This window comes from Ptychodera flava, chromosome 14 (assembly GCF_041260155.1).
Source record: "Ptychodera flava strain L36383 chromosome 14, AS_Pfla_20210202, whole genome shotgun sequence".
Lineage (NCBI taxonomy): Eukaryota > Metazoa > Hemichordata > Enteropneusta > Ptychoderidae > Ptychodera > Ptychodera flava.
Window position 1 is genome coordinate 35,910,337 of NC_091941.1, and position 17,369 is coordinate 35,927,705.

Consider the following 17,369-nt stretch of genomic DNA (forward strand, 5'->3'; position numbering starts at 1 on the left):
CAACCGAGGGCAAAATTTACAATCTGTCGATTACATTTTACCGGCTTTACCTCAGGGCTATTTCACCTACAGTATAAATTACTCGCCCAACTCGGCCATTATGCCTTCAGTGTTGCTGATGTTTTCAAATTCTGCAAACCTCTCGACTATAGTCACACTGACCCCCCGGCACTGACCCAAGAACAAAGAAAGATATTTAGGGTCAGTGGACTGAAGTGTTTGTGTGTTATGTTGAGTCTCCTATATTTTCTATTCTTTCAGTCCTTTTTGAAAGTCTGGCATTCAGGTAATCATCATACCATGTCTCTTTATGACCACTTGCGTCATCACATGCAGTAAACAAAGCTGTCTTTTCAAGAAAAACACGATTGGAACTAATTTGGGATAATTGGATGGTGATGTCGATTTAATCTACAAATGTTATCTCATCTGCTTTTCTTTTTATATTACACACTTGTTTTATGGGCAATTTACGATATTGCAACATTTAGCTATATGGCACCTAACACTTTTGAAAAATTTGAAAAATATGAAAATTCAATTATCCAAAATTAGTTCTAATCGCGTTGAAATACGTTTTGTCATGATATTAAAAAAAATGAAATGTACAGCCTACTACCACCTCTAAACAGAACATATAATTTATATTGTATATTATATTATGTATTTCAAGTCCGGGACTTTAAAATTATTATGAGTTGCAAGGTGATGGGGTACTTGAATTTTCTCACAGGGGTACGTTATCAGATAATATTTTCTAGAATCCCCCTCCTCCAGATATATTTGTGAACGCAGCCTAACGTTTCAGGACAACAACAAAAAGATTTACCCTCGTAACATGGACGCCATTTTGAAACTGTGTTTTCTGTCGCTATCTATTTTTATGCTGTCAGCAGGTATGAGAAAGTCTTATTGATAGTGTCGTTTAATTTTCCAAATAGCTTTCATCTGAATCTTAGATGTCTTGCACATAGCGACCAGAGTGTTTTCACAACTTTCAAGTTAACTTTCACATTGTCGGTGTCAGTGCACATCATTCAGGAAAGGTTGTCAAAATCGCGAACGGCATGCCATGTATAACTTTCTCTGTTAATACAATAAATAGTGGGACATAGAACAGGAAAGGGGTCTGCAAAACCGTACGCAGCATATGCTGTGTGAAACCTTCTCTTTCGTACTCAAGAACCGTTTAGTACAAATGTCTAGATAAAAACTACAATATGTGACAGGGATCAGAGTAAGTGGACACACACAGCGTGTGATACTTGTAACATAGGGAGTCATTAAGGCTGGGTTGGGATGGTAGTGGCTAGACGACCCCCTAGAAAAACCTTTCCGTTGACATCGGAAGGTGTATGGCCTGAGCCATACCCGATAAGTTTCTTAAATCAATACATGCAAACAAAATACCACGTAAACATTACCGATCTGAACCTTTGAAATAATGCGAGAGGACGAGGCGATCACCGGACCTCATCTTAACTAATGACATCAAAACCTATACTAAAGCAAACAATGGCAATCCGAGAAATTCGAAACTTGATAGCAGAGAGGACCTTATCGTTTGTGTTGATATGCAAAGATAAGAGTTTTGTGTGATTGTCACTATTTTCCAATCATTCTTGCTATATTGCTTGTGTCTGTAATATTTAATAAATATATTTTCCTCATTACTTTCCCATTAATGTGTGTATATTTCTTGAGTTGTTTTCCTTTTTTGCATAAGAAGCCTAGGCACAAAAGTGATTGTCATTTATGATCAAAGGAAAATTAATTCCATTTTGTTTCCAGAGTCACATGGTTATCTGTGTACCAGTGATGCGGATTGCCCGTCGATTATTGACTCTGCCGATGAACATTACTGCTGCAGTAATAGTTTGTACACTTATTGTTGTGACTGGAGCACTTGGTTGACACATGCCTACGATGGCGATGACGATGATGGAATTTTCGGCCATGACGATGACGATGATGGAATTTTCGGCCATGACGATAGCCATGATGATGATGATGGCTTTTTCGACAATGAAGATGGTGATGATGCTGATGTTGACGATTTTATAAGTATAAAGAATGGTGATGCAGGGTGAGTACGTGTAACATAAAACTTTTCAACTGTTATATCACGTCACCTGTGTGCTGACTTCATCCAGGTTTTATTGTACATTGTTTTTCATATGAATAAGGACTGCTTCATCGTGCCAAAGGGTTTTTTCACGTCCCTGGTACACCGAGAGCGTGAGAACACCAGAGTAAATATCGATTTGTTCTCACCTTTGACATATTCCATTTTCCCTCCACCCACAAAAACCCCTACCTGGCTGAATTCCAAAAAAAATGGCACTCGCAGTCGAAGACTCCTGACGCCAAAACTACAGCTTTTACTTTTAAATGATGCCTATACTGACAACATACAGACAGACACAAGTGTTGGGGGTCAAGGTCAACAACTTTATTCCGATGTTGACAGGCTATGAGCCGATTTCCGCCACTCTAGGCGTAATAAGATACATATTCAAAGACGAAAAGCAGAAAGAAAGAAGAAGGAAGAAAGAAAAAAAAATTCAATTGCAAGCTAGTAGGATAGGGAGGGAGGGTGGGGAACGCTCTGAGGGCGAAGCCAATACTGATTAACTATTAAGTGGCCTCGTCCGGAGACCGTCCCACTCACAGCCTCGAACCCGGCCCTTTAAACTACAATAAAACAAGTATTATTGTTCACTAAAATAACGATAAGAATTATGAACAGATGAGTGGATCAAAAGACAAATCGACTAGTAACAGTGGACAATGCTGGGACTAAGTGGTTCGATTTATATAATTTTGCAATTGAGTTGAGTTAATAACAATAACTGAATTTCTGAATGTGCGTGTCAATCACGTATCTTCTGTAAATAAGAATTCCTTGTTTTATCTTTGGAAGATTATGACAAAGAAAGAGCACACATTTCAGAGCAATTACAATAATGATTGGGATGGATGGGCAGTTTCTGAACACACGTTGCCACAACATACCTCGGAGTACGGCTGTATCTGTGACTCAAAGTATTTCTTTTTACGACTTTATTATAATACACTGAACAGTCTTTGGTGATCCATTTGACACCGTGTGTATGTAAAAGTGACTAGCGAGTATTTTGTTCAATATCAACTTTTCTCTCCAGAAGTCTGACTGTTGGAATTATTCTGGCCATAACATTTGGCGTGATTGGTTTCGTTGTATTGATCGCTGTACTGATTGTCGTCTGTGTGTGCTGCTCTACTGCTGGTAGTGATCGTCGAACAACTACTCATGTTTACCGTAAGTAATAATACATATTGTATTATAGATTATAAGGCTGCATTCACAAAATTGATTAGGGGGGCTGGAGGAATTTTTTGGGGTAGTAGAGGGGGGGCTTGGAAATTTTGCTCTGCCAGTAGGGGGGACTTGAAAATTTTTTGGTTCCCCTTTATGTTTTACATTTTCAAATTCCAAGTTTTTGTAGGTAATTTAATGAAAAATAATTACCGTTTTTATGTCATTGAATTGTTGTAATGTTTGTAATAGTTTAAGAAAATCTAGAACCATTTTGTCACATTTCATGACTTTTATCTTGAAAAATCTAAATCTGTGTGATTTGTCGTAAAAAAACAAACTTTAGCCTAGCTAGTAACAGGGCAGAAGCTGCAACTGTTGATGATTTTTGCAATATTTCTGTGCAATATATCAACTACAGTTTCTTGCTGTTTCCCTACAGCATGTTCAAACACACAATATTCAGTTTGTCGACAAAGCCTGTATATACAAATATGTATTAGGTGACAATTTAATTATAGTCCAGACTGACAGTCAGTTGTCAGTGAATGATACAAATGCATGGAACATATACACAGGCTGTGTTAGCAAGCTAAATACTGGACAGTTCAACATGCTGTAGGGAGTAGCACATGAACACAGTTATATAAACTGAACAAAAATATTGTCAAAACTATCAAAGTTAATACAGCTACTCCCTGCGGGTAGTATCACAATCAGGTACCGCCCTGCTACTGCAGTGTCACTGTCACTGCATACCTGAACAGTGATAGAGATAGCTCTGACTCTGATGTACATGGTAGTTGAAGAAGAGTTTGTGTCAAATGAAGCTCATGACATTAAAACATACTTGTACACAATATTAGGCCAATGAGCATCACATGGAAGACAGTGCAGGAGTTTTTAAAATTTATCAAGTATTTTTGAATTCTGGCATATGAGAATAATCAAATATATATATATATATATATATATATATATATATATATATATATATATATATATATATATATATATATATATATATAAGAAAAAAGATAGGGCCATCATGCTTGATTTTCTAAATTTTCACATTCTCTAAATTTTCACATTCTCATCATAAAATAATACAAAATCAAAATTTCTAACAGTAAAGACTTATTGAAAAAAAACATGTGACTAAATGGAAGTAATTATTTTTTAACCAAATTTTCCAATATTACACCCAACATTTCAGAGATGAAAACATTGATTTGATGGAATATTTTAACCTTCCAGTGTTGTCAATTTTGAGTAGCATCTAATTCATATATGTCTTGCATTTTTGAAACAAACTTTGTGTAGGTCACTTTACAATATGACAATTAGCCAGTATTCACGATTTGCCCACTCTCTCATGATGTGAGCTGTTTGGCAGAAGCTATTGACCTGGCCAGAGTCGGATTACTCAAGTTGGCTTAGACTGATAAATCCAAACAGTTCACTGATGCGTTTAAAAATGAACCAATTTAAAAACTTCACTTAGGAATATGACTTTACAAACTGCTAATAACAGGTAGTGTTGAACATATGCGAGCGGAACGGCGCGATACGTGGTTATTTTTCTGCGCGCACATCCTTTACTGATATTCGGGCTTATGACAGTTGGGGACTTGAAAAATTTTGATCATATAGAGTGGTGATTTGAAAAATTTTTATGGTATTGAGGGGGAATCTGGAAAAAATAACATTTCAATCACGATTCCTCCAACCCCCCTCCTAATCGTTGTTTGTGAACGCAGCCTAATACATATTGCAGAGCGGATGATTCGTCGAAGAGCGGCGCCTTCCTCGAGACGAAACCAACTTTCGTTTGACGGACATTTCAGTTCATAAATCTTACCGTTCATTCGTTTCTTTATGCCTGCTTGGCGGCGGGATTGCATTTCGTTGTACCGCTAACTTTAGCTTCGCAGTGATCACATCAGTACAAAAATGCACGTACTCACTCCTTGTAGGAAGCTCGCAATAGTAAAGTTCGTGCCCGTAACCTGTTAGTATACAAGGAAATTCAACTCGAATCGAGATCGCATAGCACAATGACCAGTCTCTAAAATTCAATAGGAACAGATCATTAAGAAACCACGATGGTCGTCCATGTATCGCAAGCAAAATCCAATCTAACGGCGTTTAAAATTCATTGGCAAGATCAATCTTGTACGAAAGGTACTTGCTATGTCCAACGCCCTACACCTCGTGTACTCATACGGTGTTACATTGAAAGCGGCTAAAACAGTCTACGTGTCGAAAACTTTCTAAATTACAGGGAATAAAACATATGTAACACGTACAAATATAAAATTGTCTTTACAACGAAACTCCCCCCCAAAAAACGAAATCTCCATAACCTTATGAAATGTGAAGTTTGAGATCGCAGATCAGATGTAATTATTAAATGACTTTGTGATACATGGCAATAATTTGTGTATGAAGTGGCTTTACTGACTTACTATGAACCCCAGTTTGATTTTCATGGATACTTTCAGCTCAAAAAGTGGTAGAGAGGGAAACATCCATGAAACAAGAAAATTAATACAAACAATTTGTATTCGCGAATTTCAAAGTTTACAGAAGATTGTGTCACGAAATGGGTGTTTTGGCCTTGTTCTGATAAATGCTAGACTTATTATGTAAGCTACGTATGCTTTGATTGACCCAGTGCTTCCCAAACGTTGACAAGGGGAGTTTTAAGTTAGGACCTGGCAAAAGGGTTGAGGGAAATTTTTCACAAAACCTGCACTGCAAATTCTTCTGGCTTGAAATATAACCACTTGGTTGTAGGTGGCTTGCGGGTGAACCAGTGTGTATATGTTTGAAATATTTCGGTTTGCCCGAAATCCACGAAGGTTTTTATGGTTTGAAGTCACGCCACCACACAGAGTATGGATGGCGTGTATTCATACCAATACATTGGTGGCTTATTATCAAGCCCGTCATGGTATAAATTTAAGCCGAATGGCTTCTTTTTAAGCCCGTGACAATATAATTTATCGGTTTAAATTTGAGCCACTGGCATCGTTGGTTTGTTTATATACCGACAAATTCATTGGCTCATCTTTAAGCCAACCACAAGTGGCAACTTTGTAGGCATGGTTTGAGTATAAACCATTCAAGTTTATGAAATTAATCGGTCTGTTTCAAGCCATTGTCATCCTCAGTCACTGGTTGATTTCTAAACCAGAATTTTACATCACGTCACGACTTGACAGGCCTTTCGCACGATAGTGAGGACCATGCGCATTCAGTGCAACAGATTGATTAGCTTTAATTTTGGGCGATACAATTTTGTGAAGTTTTCAATCAAACAAAATACATGGACTTGCTTCAAGTCTGTGGGCACATAAATATCAAAACAAATTGAAGGAATTAGCCTAATTGACAATAAAAAGCGTTGATCTCAAATGACGTCATTTTTCTTTCATTAACATGCAAAAACAAATGTAGGGCCTACACGTCGGATTGTCAACATTTTCCAAGACAACGACGAAAGTAAAAACCACAATAGTTCATGGCTCAGACTAATGCTACCACAACCGTGAGTCACGCATGCAACAACAAACTTTGGCCGAATGCGCGCGTGTAGCAAACCTGAAATCGCGTTATCAATGCTATTCTCTGTAGGCCCGGATTGCAGGCATATCCGGAATTTTTGCCAGGCCACAGCCTTGATCCTGGGACAAGTCCGACGCATTTTATTAATAAGGACATGTTTGAAATGGATGTTATATGCCCCTGAATGTGCCAAAAGTATACACAAGCCATAGCAAACGCAACTGATATTCAGACGGTCGTTCAAATACCAAAACAGCGTAAAGTAGGAAGTCCTTAACCTTTGACCGTCGTTTCACCCTTTGGAACATTACACTTTAAAATAGTTCAATTTTACAAAATGATTCACCAAGCCAATGTTTAAACTTCGTTATAGACATTATATATCCGTGACATATGTAAGAATCATAGTACTTGTTGATTGATCGTACTCTTAAAGGGACCGCTGGCTATATAGTGGAATCCCCATCCCTTCACTTTTAGGCAGTTGCGTATTAATTCCTGTGTGGCACACATACTGCACTGCGCGCCAAAATTCCGAATTCCACTGGCCTTCGCACCGGAGCCGAGGCGTTATTGACGATCGTATCAGCGCTTACGATTCCGTACTCCGGCACAAGTCGACAGTAATGGCTTCCGTCACTAATGAAGAATTACTTCGCAAGCAAGAACTGGTTATGTACCTCAACGATAGCTATTCGCCACCACATATACACGGGTCATGATCAGATGCAAGTTGCAACCGACGTCTTGGAATGTACAGCCACAAATCAAACGTAAGTTTGTTTTTTGCATATTCCGTGGAAGTTTTGCAAAGTTATTCTCGACCGCGGAGTGACGTCATTAGGTGAAAAACATACGAGCGCGGTGAATGAGAGATCAGACGATACAGAAGAGCGAATGATACAGAAATTGTGTGGAAAAAAGCAGAACTAAAAGTTATGTCATTTATGCATATTGACACTTTGAATATTGCTTTGGTGGTTGAAATATTCGAACTTAACCACGGCGCCGTGACGCAAAAATGACGTAAAAAACCGCAAGTACCCGGATGACCTGCGGTCGAGAATTGATTTAAACCGGGCTTGTTTTTTCCTCAAAGCATATCGGTTAACTTGAACCATTTTGAGTAACATACATGCGTTGAGTATTGTCGGAAAAAGTGAAAATTTCCTTGTCACAACTATTCGCCATTGTCTTCTTCGACTTACCGCTACACCATGGACGGGTGCACCAGCGAAAATATTGATAGCACTAGCACTGCTTGCTACTCATTGACATTATCAATGATCATTGCCAAGGATGTAACAAATTAGCCTTCAATTTCATTTTATCAGGCTGAACTGATGTGTGCTTGTCCCTTTCGTATGTTTATCGTGTTTGTATGGCTTTTCACGACCGCAAATGAATGTGTTTCCCCGAAATCGTCCGTGCTCGGTGAATAATCAAATGCGTTTTCTTAGCTCCACTGTGTCAGCTGGTCAGCGACGCTGAGCTTTTCTAAGAGTAGCCTGAGTACAGGTCTGTGTGTTCCCGGCGTTATACGGCCTCCACCACTAGCTAGCCCTGCAACGGTCTATGCACAACTGGGGTTGTTGCAGCCACAGGTGTACGGAACGTTTCGTAGATCGTCGTCGGATGGGAAGTGACTGACACTGTGAGGCCGAAGGCCGAACCTCGGTACTGTATAACATTACCGTACCGAGGTTCGGCCTTCGGCCTCACAGTGTCAGTCACATCCCATCCGACGACGATCTACGAAACGTTCCGTACGCCTGTGGGAACACACAGACCTGTACGCAGGGCTATTCTGAGAGGTGGATCATGGATGCGTCGTCCGGTGTACGTCGTCCGTAGTCCGCTGTACATTTAATAACCCCTTGCCATTGTCCATCCTGAACGGAAAGATGGCAATCATTTAAATTTTCTCATCCATCAGTTCACAGGAAAATTGCATTTAATAACCTTTTGTCATTATTGTATAGGACGGAGACACCAACAAATAGCTGCAACAAGAGCTATTGCCACAGTAAAGAGATGCCCATTTTACCAGAAAAAGTGAGTAAATCTGCACATTTGTTTCACGTTACCTTTCTGTGTGATTTTCAGGCAAACTGACTTGCCACAGCTTATTTGCAGGTATCCTCATGCCATTCTTTCAATAACATACTGTTTCATGGGTGATATTTCTTGGTTATGTTGGTAATAACCTCAAACTGGCAACTTAGATGATTTAATACAGACACACATACCTCACAAATCCTTTGGCCAAATTGATGTAATGGTTGATTCTGTTATTCAAGGCAAATTTATGTTTCCACAGCATGATTTGAACTTGGGTCCTTCAATCTTGTCACTCAAGACGGGTAAATATTAAAGTGATTCATTTTCAGCAAATAACTTCCTGTACAAATGTGACTATTGACTTCCAGTTACTGGTAATAGATAATTATTTGTTTATTTTTCAACATATTGTCCAGGACATAGCATACTTGATACAGAAAATGCCTTCAGCTCCACAAATTAACAATGGATTCTCTAAGTACCTTGTGGAAGCAGAATGAAGACTCTGCCCTCAGATATGGAATTCAAAGAGTTGATATAAAAGGTGATCAAGTATCGTTATGTGCAGTGATAATAATTACATCAGGCATGAATGTCCCTCATATTTCCACACATTACACTAACACTTTGGGTTTTGTTTAAATTTCAGCTGTTACTACATATCTGTGACATATTATCTTTGTCTTGGTCACACAACAGACAGACATGTTTAAACTTTTTATTGTTATAATCAATCATATGAGGGAGCCACTTGCTTGCACCTGGTTTATGATGTTGAATCTTAGTCTGGTGTATCAAAACATAATTAGCCATTTCCCTTATTTTTAAACAGGCATCAAACATTTTTGGTTCTCAAGAGTGTCTTTGGTGGAAAAACTGCAGTTGGAAAAATGGTAACAGTTGTGACGTAAGTATTGCTTGTTGAAAAAATTTGTTACTGTGATTCAGTACAAACTAGTCAAGGCACATAATGTGCCTTGACTAGTTTGCTCTGACATTTGCTGTAAGTTTTAGCAATTTTCAATCTTCATTGTTGTGTGTACAAACTGCAGTTTTGATAGCTATATAACAGTCTCTTGAATACCAGAGTTCTGCTTGACAATGTACTGTGTACATGCTTAACAACCATTGTTATTGTTGATAAATGAATTTTATTCCAGACTGAAATTAGATTTTTAACAATAACCATGCTGTACACATATGAACTGGATTGATAATGTATGTTAGACATTCATTATGCCTTAAGAAGTACAAAAAGAAACTGCAGTATATACACACAACAAAACTACTTGGAAATTGCCAATGGCTACAGCTGATGGAGTTTTCATCATGCTGGATTTATAATTTCTGTCAGATTCAGTACAACGACGTCCGTGTAATCCTACACTGGAAATCTCTCAAAGCCCTGTTACATTCTGAGGGCTGGTTCAGGGATGTGCTCATACCTGTACCAGCTCTGGAAGCTACATAGACTACCAGCTATTAAAATAATATCCTCAGTGTAGTATAGTAAGAAAAATAAGTAGCACAGCTGCATTTCACATCCATGTACCTAGTGTGTCAACAGTCCTGTACAATAGTTTTGCAAATAGTACATGTAACATGGGTTTGAAAAAATGAGCTTGAAAATTTTCTTCCAATCAACCTTGTGGAAGCAATGTGTACAGTTCTGTAATAGGCAAATTGCAACATGTACATGAATGTCTGCATATATGCACAATTGTACTGTGTGTTTACAATAAGGCTGGTACAGGGAGGTAAGCTTTTATGTGACCAGGGTAAAAAGGGGCTGAAAATGTGGATGTGTTCATCACTGTGCCTCAAATGCTGAACACAGGTCCTGGTACAGGGAGGTGAACAGCACTTCTGGTACATGCATATAGTGCTAGGCACGTCACATACCTACAGCACACATTCCTATATCAGGGATGTGTATCAAATTACCCCTGCTACAGTGTTGTCAGGTACATGGGTGGTACACAGAGTGCTCCTCAAAGCTGTGCTAGGATGTTGTACGAGGACATGGCCATGCCAAATCTGCATTTGTCAATTAATTTCAAGATAAAAGGCAGATATGACCATCAACCATACCCTCATTCACATGAATCATATGTTTACTTGGTAGATTATGGCTTAGTTCTGTTGTTCTGATCTCCATTAGCCACAACTTGGGGGCTTTCTGCCAGCATTTTTGTTCTGCTTATCAGCTGCAGTTTCCCATTCAAGTCATTGAAGCATGATGAAATCCTCAATGTTTAGCTACTCAGTACAGTATGTACATGTAGCATTGTTATTGTTGAAATTTCATTTAGGGGTGGACAAGAATTCATTTGTCAATTATAAAAATGATAAAAATACAGGCTGTGTTTACAAACATAATACTTGGCATTTTAGTATGCTGAGGAAAGTAGGCTAAGAAACTGTAGATGATAAACAGTAGTGAAATACTGAAGAAGTAGCCAAAAGTTACAGTTAATGGAGCCTCATTTACTTATTTCAAACTATATACATGTGAAGTATATCATCAATGATTGCTGTTGCATAGCCAGAGTGATAAAATGCTTTCTCAAAGTCTTTCAAACTTCTTTGCAAGTCTCAAAAGCACATTGCACTGTGACTCTAATATATCTTGCCTTGTAATATATTCATTTTGATATTCTGGATTTGAAATTCATTATCATGACATTCAAACCATAGTTTTACACATTTTTGCCAGTTCAGTGATGCAGCAAGGCCTATGATATTGACAATAACTTGTAAGAGCTATCTTTTTCATGCTAAGAGACTTTACCCTGAGTAGTCATGTCAGATTATTGGTGCACCAAGAAAGACTTGACAATAGTGTAACTGCAGTCAAATATGTGTTTAAGAACATGACAGTAATTTAGAATGCTGCCAATGAACATTCCAATATACTTGCACAAATTCCCTAAACATACCAGTAGATAGGCCTTGCCCTCATTGTACTAGTAGCTTGGCACTGAGTGTTTTACCATGATCTAACCTTGTACCTCAAATTTTAAATGTTTACATCTTTTATATTCCAGGATACTGGAAAACTCCGAGGAAGAGATGCAAAGCAGCAGCCCTGTTTAGGTATGCTCGTCTATGAAGGAGCAAGCAGTTTGTGTTGTTTCTTGAAGGTGTAATCTTCTGCAGCATGGAAAGAGACATGTTATGCTGGGTTTGCAAAGTTATCTAGGGTTTCAAAGTTTAATTACATCAGATGTCTGAAAGGAACTTGTCAATTTGTAGAGTACTTCTGGCTTGACAAAGCTGGGATGTGAACTAAATGTGCTGACAATTATGAGTGGTCTGTAATGCGCAGGGGATTTCCGGTGAAACAGCCAGCAATTTTGCATCAAATGCATGAGGTAAACTTTATAACATCAAATTATGTTATCAGTATGATCTTACAAGTACATTCATAAGAATGTCATTTTCAGTGAGTATACCCTTGTAAGTATTAGATTTAATTATATTGCAACAATTACTGTTTCATTTCTTGTAAATTGCAATAAATGTTAATCTGAAATTAATTTTGATGATTGTTGTTGTTGTTTTTTAATGTAGCTTGCATGCAGGATTTCTAACTATTTCAGCTGTTGTTTGTGTTTCAGATATTTTACAGTCCTGTTTTGTGTAGCTCCACTACATAGAGGACCCAATAGGCCATTCCATGGGATGATAATCCTCCCCTGTGTCTGCAAAATTTGAAGAAATCCAATTTGAATTTGAAGGATGGTCAGAAATAATTATCCCCCCCCCCCCCCCGGCAATATGGCTAATATTGAACTGGTTTGTCAGCAAGCCATACAAAAGCCCTAGAGTGGCATGTCTGCAAGCCAGCTTGTAATGGCTTGTTGGTAAACCAGAGGAATCCTTATAGTGGCTTGCTTGTAAACCATAATTAGTCAGAAATTGGTTTGTTTGTAAGCCACATTGCAGTAATATTGGCTTATCTTTAAACCAGATGGAACCAGAATTGGCTTACTGTTGAGCCAGAGAAGTGTGGTATTGGTTTATAAATAAGCTACTGTTCAGCATTATCTGGTACATGGGCAAGCCACAGTATCTTAAACATGGCTTGCTAGCAAGCCTAGTTCAGATAAGAGTGGATTGCCTGTAAACCATTGTTCAGTGCTAACTGGCTTACTGGCAAGCTGAAGTGATCTCTACTTGGCATGTATATATGCCGTATCAAAACCCAAACTGGCATGCACAGAAACCAGACTTGGCATGCCAGAAAGCCAAATATAAGCCAAAATTCACAACTCGAAACAATCCGTTTACTGACAAACAAGCCGGTTTATTTTTGGCTTGAATTTAGCTGGCCGGCAAACCAGAAAAATTTGCAGTGTGGTTCTTGGAGGAGGGATTCATTTTTGCAAAGGTTACCTGGGGAAGGTTACATTTTACGTCTGCCAATTTGTGATGAATACAAGTTTTCAACTTGAATTTAAACATCCTTCAAAGTAATCCTGTGAGAATTATAAAAGCTGTCCTACAGAACATATGTTACATCCCATGTCACGATTTATATAACACATTATGCATGTTCTATATATTCATTCACGCACACCCCCATGTTTGGGCTAATAAGGCTATAAGGCTAAAAGGCTATATGCAAATGTATGATCTTAGCCGTTATGCATGGTCAATTTAAAATATGAGATGTAATTGACTAGGGAGGGGTGATTGAAAGTGCGTATTTATGCAATAAATATTATTAAATTCCGCACCAAAATGTCAATTTACCTCTGATACTAATATTAAATATACTTTAAAAGACTAAAAGATGGTTAATATAGTTTGCTCCTTCGCCTATTGATGATGCATATTTGGACTGTTTTTGGCTGTAATAATATTTCAAATTCATGAAAATATTAATCGTATGTTCTCTGACAGATTCCCAGGCTGCACCAGTCGCCACAGTGACGACGAGTAACATGTCATCATCTGCTGCTCCCTACTACAGCACCCAGCAGCCACCACCCTACACTACCTACAACGCTGGTCAGAGGGGCAATGTCACTGTGATGAAGTATTAGATCACCGACAAGACTCGTGCAACCCTGTTGACATCCATGTTTTGTTATCGTTCAAATTACTAATTTTTGTTCAAAATATTACACATCGTGCATAGATGATTTTCATAAAATTTCCAATAAACTGCTACTAATCGATATTGTTTTAATCGTGATGGCACCTCTTTATTCGACGGTTTGTAAGTCTGCACTTTGTGTGTGTTTGATGCATATAATATAATAATATCCTCCTTTCAGTTTTATCGTTATGCAAAGCATAGACGATACTTTTGACACAGTGAAAGGTTTCTGATTATGCCAACAGCTAAAACTTTATGAACTGTCGACTCCTTGATTAGGGTCTTCTACAAGCAATTGTCTTCCCACCCCGAGACATAATCACTGCCTAAAAATACATTGGATTATACTGTTATTTTTTAACAGCCCTCATAGACCCTCACACAGTAAAGGGAAGATATGATACACCCGTGGCCACTTTAGTGTTGATCAAGCCTGTCTGGTACAAGCAGAATTTCTGTCTGCAGAAGGGTGATAAAACGGTTACTTTACCCTGTATCAGTGGTGATAATGATCCTACTATCGGTACCCCGTGGACACGCCGATTAGCCTGAAATTAGGGAGTGATTATAAAATACACTGTATACAAATGATGTTGACCACAGCATTTGCCCTATCAGTACTCAGTATCTGCTAAAATTCATGTGTTTCAAATGTAGTCAGTGTTAGAGAACATCACACATTTTGTGCCGATTTCAATATTGCAGTGAATGAATACCAACGATACTACAGCGTGCATCGCAAGTGTCGTGTTCAGACTTTGTTCAGACGCGGGAATTGAGGAAATGCCACTTTGAAAATGTTAGCGATTAAATTACAGACATCGCCCGTCTTGACTGCAAAACTTTCGAAATAAACGTTCACTGCACTAAGCCATGTTTCTTTCCTACAAACCGTGAATAAACGTACTCCAATTTCACTTGGTACGAGAGAAAGGGAAAGAGTAAAGTACAGTCGGGGTAGCATTTTACATGTACATGTATTCACATGTGTGTAACCATGAACGACACTTTTCTCATCCCGGTTGAAGGAAACTTGTCCTGATACATGGTCATCTCTTCCAAACTTTTCTGGCTCCCTCCACGCTTATCTTGAAACGCTTGCTTGTTTCTTCGTAAGCTCCTCGTGATACCTCGCTTGGTGCCGGATTGCCACCACAATCTCTTATATTTTGAACAATCAAGCTTGCTACGTCCTCACTGAAGTATTTGCCCCTATGATATTAGCGACCGTTGTTATTGATGTTCATTGTCGGAGTGCAGACTTACAGCCTGTCTACAGTGCAGTGTTGTGATCGATTTGAATTGGCAGGCGAGACATTTTAGTAGAACGTTATCTCATTCCTAACAGTGGGGTGCCGATAGTGAACCTTACATTTATTACACCGATCACCACTTTGTTTCGTTTATACAACAGAATTTCTGCTTGCACCAGACAGGCTTAATCAACACTAAAGTGGCCACGGGTGTAACTCGGGGAAAACCTACCAGTAGTGTTCTTTTGTAACTTATTAAATATTGAGAGAGGAAAAGCTTGTTTTGCAATCTTTCTTTCTCTGGAATTTTTGATAAATATTCACCAATCTAATATTCCTTGGATGTAGCAGGAGTAATTTATATACTTTACATTCTTTGCCTTTATTGTTCCCGTGGTAGCTTTGAAGCAGCCACACAATTTCCATACATCGTCTGTCCATTCATTTCACGTGACAATCATTCTTTTGGTTTACTCCCCGCATCAAGTTTATCATCATTTGAGATTCTTGTGACTTTTAGCAATCGTCTTCTATCTCTAGTTTTGTTTTTTCTGTTAGATATGTGTGTGCTTGTGTATCTGTGTTTCTGTGTTCGTATTCAGGGAAGCTTTATCGATAACCGTAGTTTAAATTGACAGCGCTTGCCTTGCTGTTGTTAGAGCACAATTTTCGTATTTATGGTCTCAAGTTTATTTCTCTTTAGCTATTTCGAATTTGAGTTGATAGTTAAGTTTAACTTGAAGCGTATACATTTTCCAAAAATAATTTGTTGCAATCTAAACAGTGTTGTTGATCAACAGTGATCGTCAAAAAATCTTTGATAGATGATGGTTAAAGCATGTTTCTGATTTCGTCGAAATTCCCTTTCGACAATTAAATTACCATGCATTCCAATGTCACTAATTATGGCGTGGCTCAAAGAAGAGGAATTACGGTATTTTACGAAACTCAGTTTTTGAGTTCGTCAACATTCAATCACGATGACGAAAAAAATATTGTCAAGTATCTGTCTCCGAGTCAATGTGGTCCGAAGAGCAGGTTGCATCAGAAGGTAAAAGACACAGACGGCCGTAGAACAACAGTTTTTGTCGCTATGGTTGTCGTCGTTGGCTTGAATTATGAATTGAAACAGATGCCAATCGAAGATAAATATAACCATTGATTTTAGTCGTGATCAAATGAAAAGTATTAACAGTATTCTAGTGACTACAATGTAAATGATTTATGCTGACACATATCAGTTCAAATTATTCATACATCACAGTTGCGACCAAATGTTGATGGTGCATTGATGTTGTCACGTACAAAACGAAAAATGTTCCCCAAAATGAAAAATTGTAGGGAAACTCTCCATCCCCATCGTCATATATTCCTTGGTAAATCATTCCCTATTCTGCCTATATTTTATAGGAAGCTGCGTTTTATTATTGAGTGTTGCATGATGTAAGCTGTAATGTTTATGCATAGATCTACCTTCGCTATGTATATGTATACAGATTTCTCTTTAAATGCAAACATGTTAAGGGGTATTAATTGTAATATAATTTGATAATTTAGATAGATAGAGCAAAGCACGTGGATGTTAGAGCAAAGCACGTGGATGTTAAAAGCGCTGAAAGTGAGAACAGAATAAAGTCTTAAATCGATAGCTAATATTGAAGTTTAGTTCATTTTTCTGCGGTCAATATATCTTTTTTATTACCACGTGTGTCCGCAATTGATCTGGAGCGACCACAGGCGACCCAATAAGTTCTGAGTTTTTCACACTGTTTTCTCTATCATTTTCTCTTCTTTCTTCATGCTCTGAATGATCGGAATAAATAAAATAAATGGTTTATATAACGTAACCTAGCCTCTGTGACTCTTTATTTATTTTACACTCCATTACAAGGATATATATCTTTCATACACACATGCTGTAATTAATTAGTCAACACAACTAATTATGCTAATCCGTGGACTTATCAGGGATTTTACGGGTTGGTCAACATCGCGAAACATAGGAATGGTACTAAAACTTTCCGATGTTGACCAACCTCTGTGGAGCGACCGGCAAAATTAAGCGGCTGGTAAGGGTTCT

General features: G+C 38.2%; 1 protein-coding gene across 1 annotated transcript; it reads left to right on the top strand.

Moving 5' to 3' along the window:
• The first annotated feature begins 812 nt into the window (after positions 1-812).
• Positions 813-14,115, top strand: LOC139150313 (uncharacterized). The gene is made up of 4 exons (XM_070722606.1): positions 813-896; positions 1,792-2,086; positions 3,165-3,301; positions 13,838-14,115. The coding sequence occupies exons 1-4, from the start codon at positions 839-841 to the stop codon at positions 13,978-13,980; spliced, it is 633 nt and encodes a 210-aa protein (XP_070578707.1). The 5' UTR covers positions 813-838; the 3' UTR covers positions 13,981-14,115.
• Positions 14,116-17,369: the final 3,254 nt, after the last annotated feature.

Coding starts and splice junctions, on each gene's coding strand:
- LOC139150313 (XM_070722606.1), top strand. CDS start 839: ATGGACGCCATTTTGAAACTGTGTTTTCTGTCGCTATCTATTTTTATG. Junction 897..1,791: donor TATTTTTATGCTGTCAGCAG/GTATGAGAAAGT, acceptor TTTTGTTTCCAG/AGTCACATGGTTATCTGTGT. Junction 3,302..13,837: donor AACAACTACTCATGTTTACC/GTAAGTAATAAT, acceptor GTTCTCTGACAG/ATTCCCAGGCTGCACCAGTC.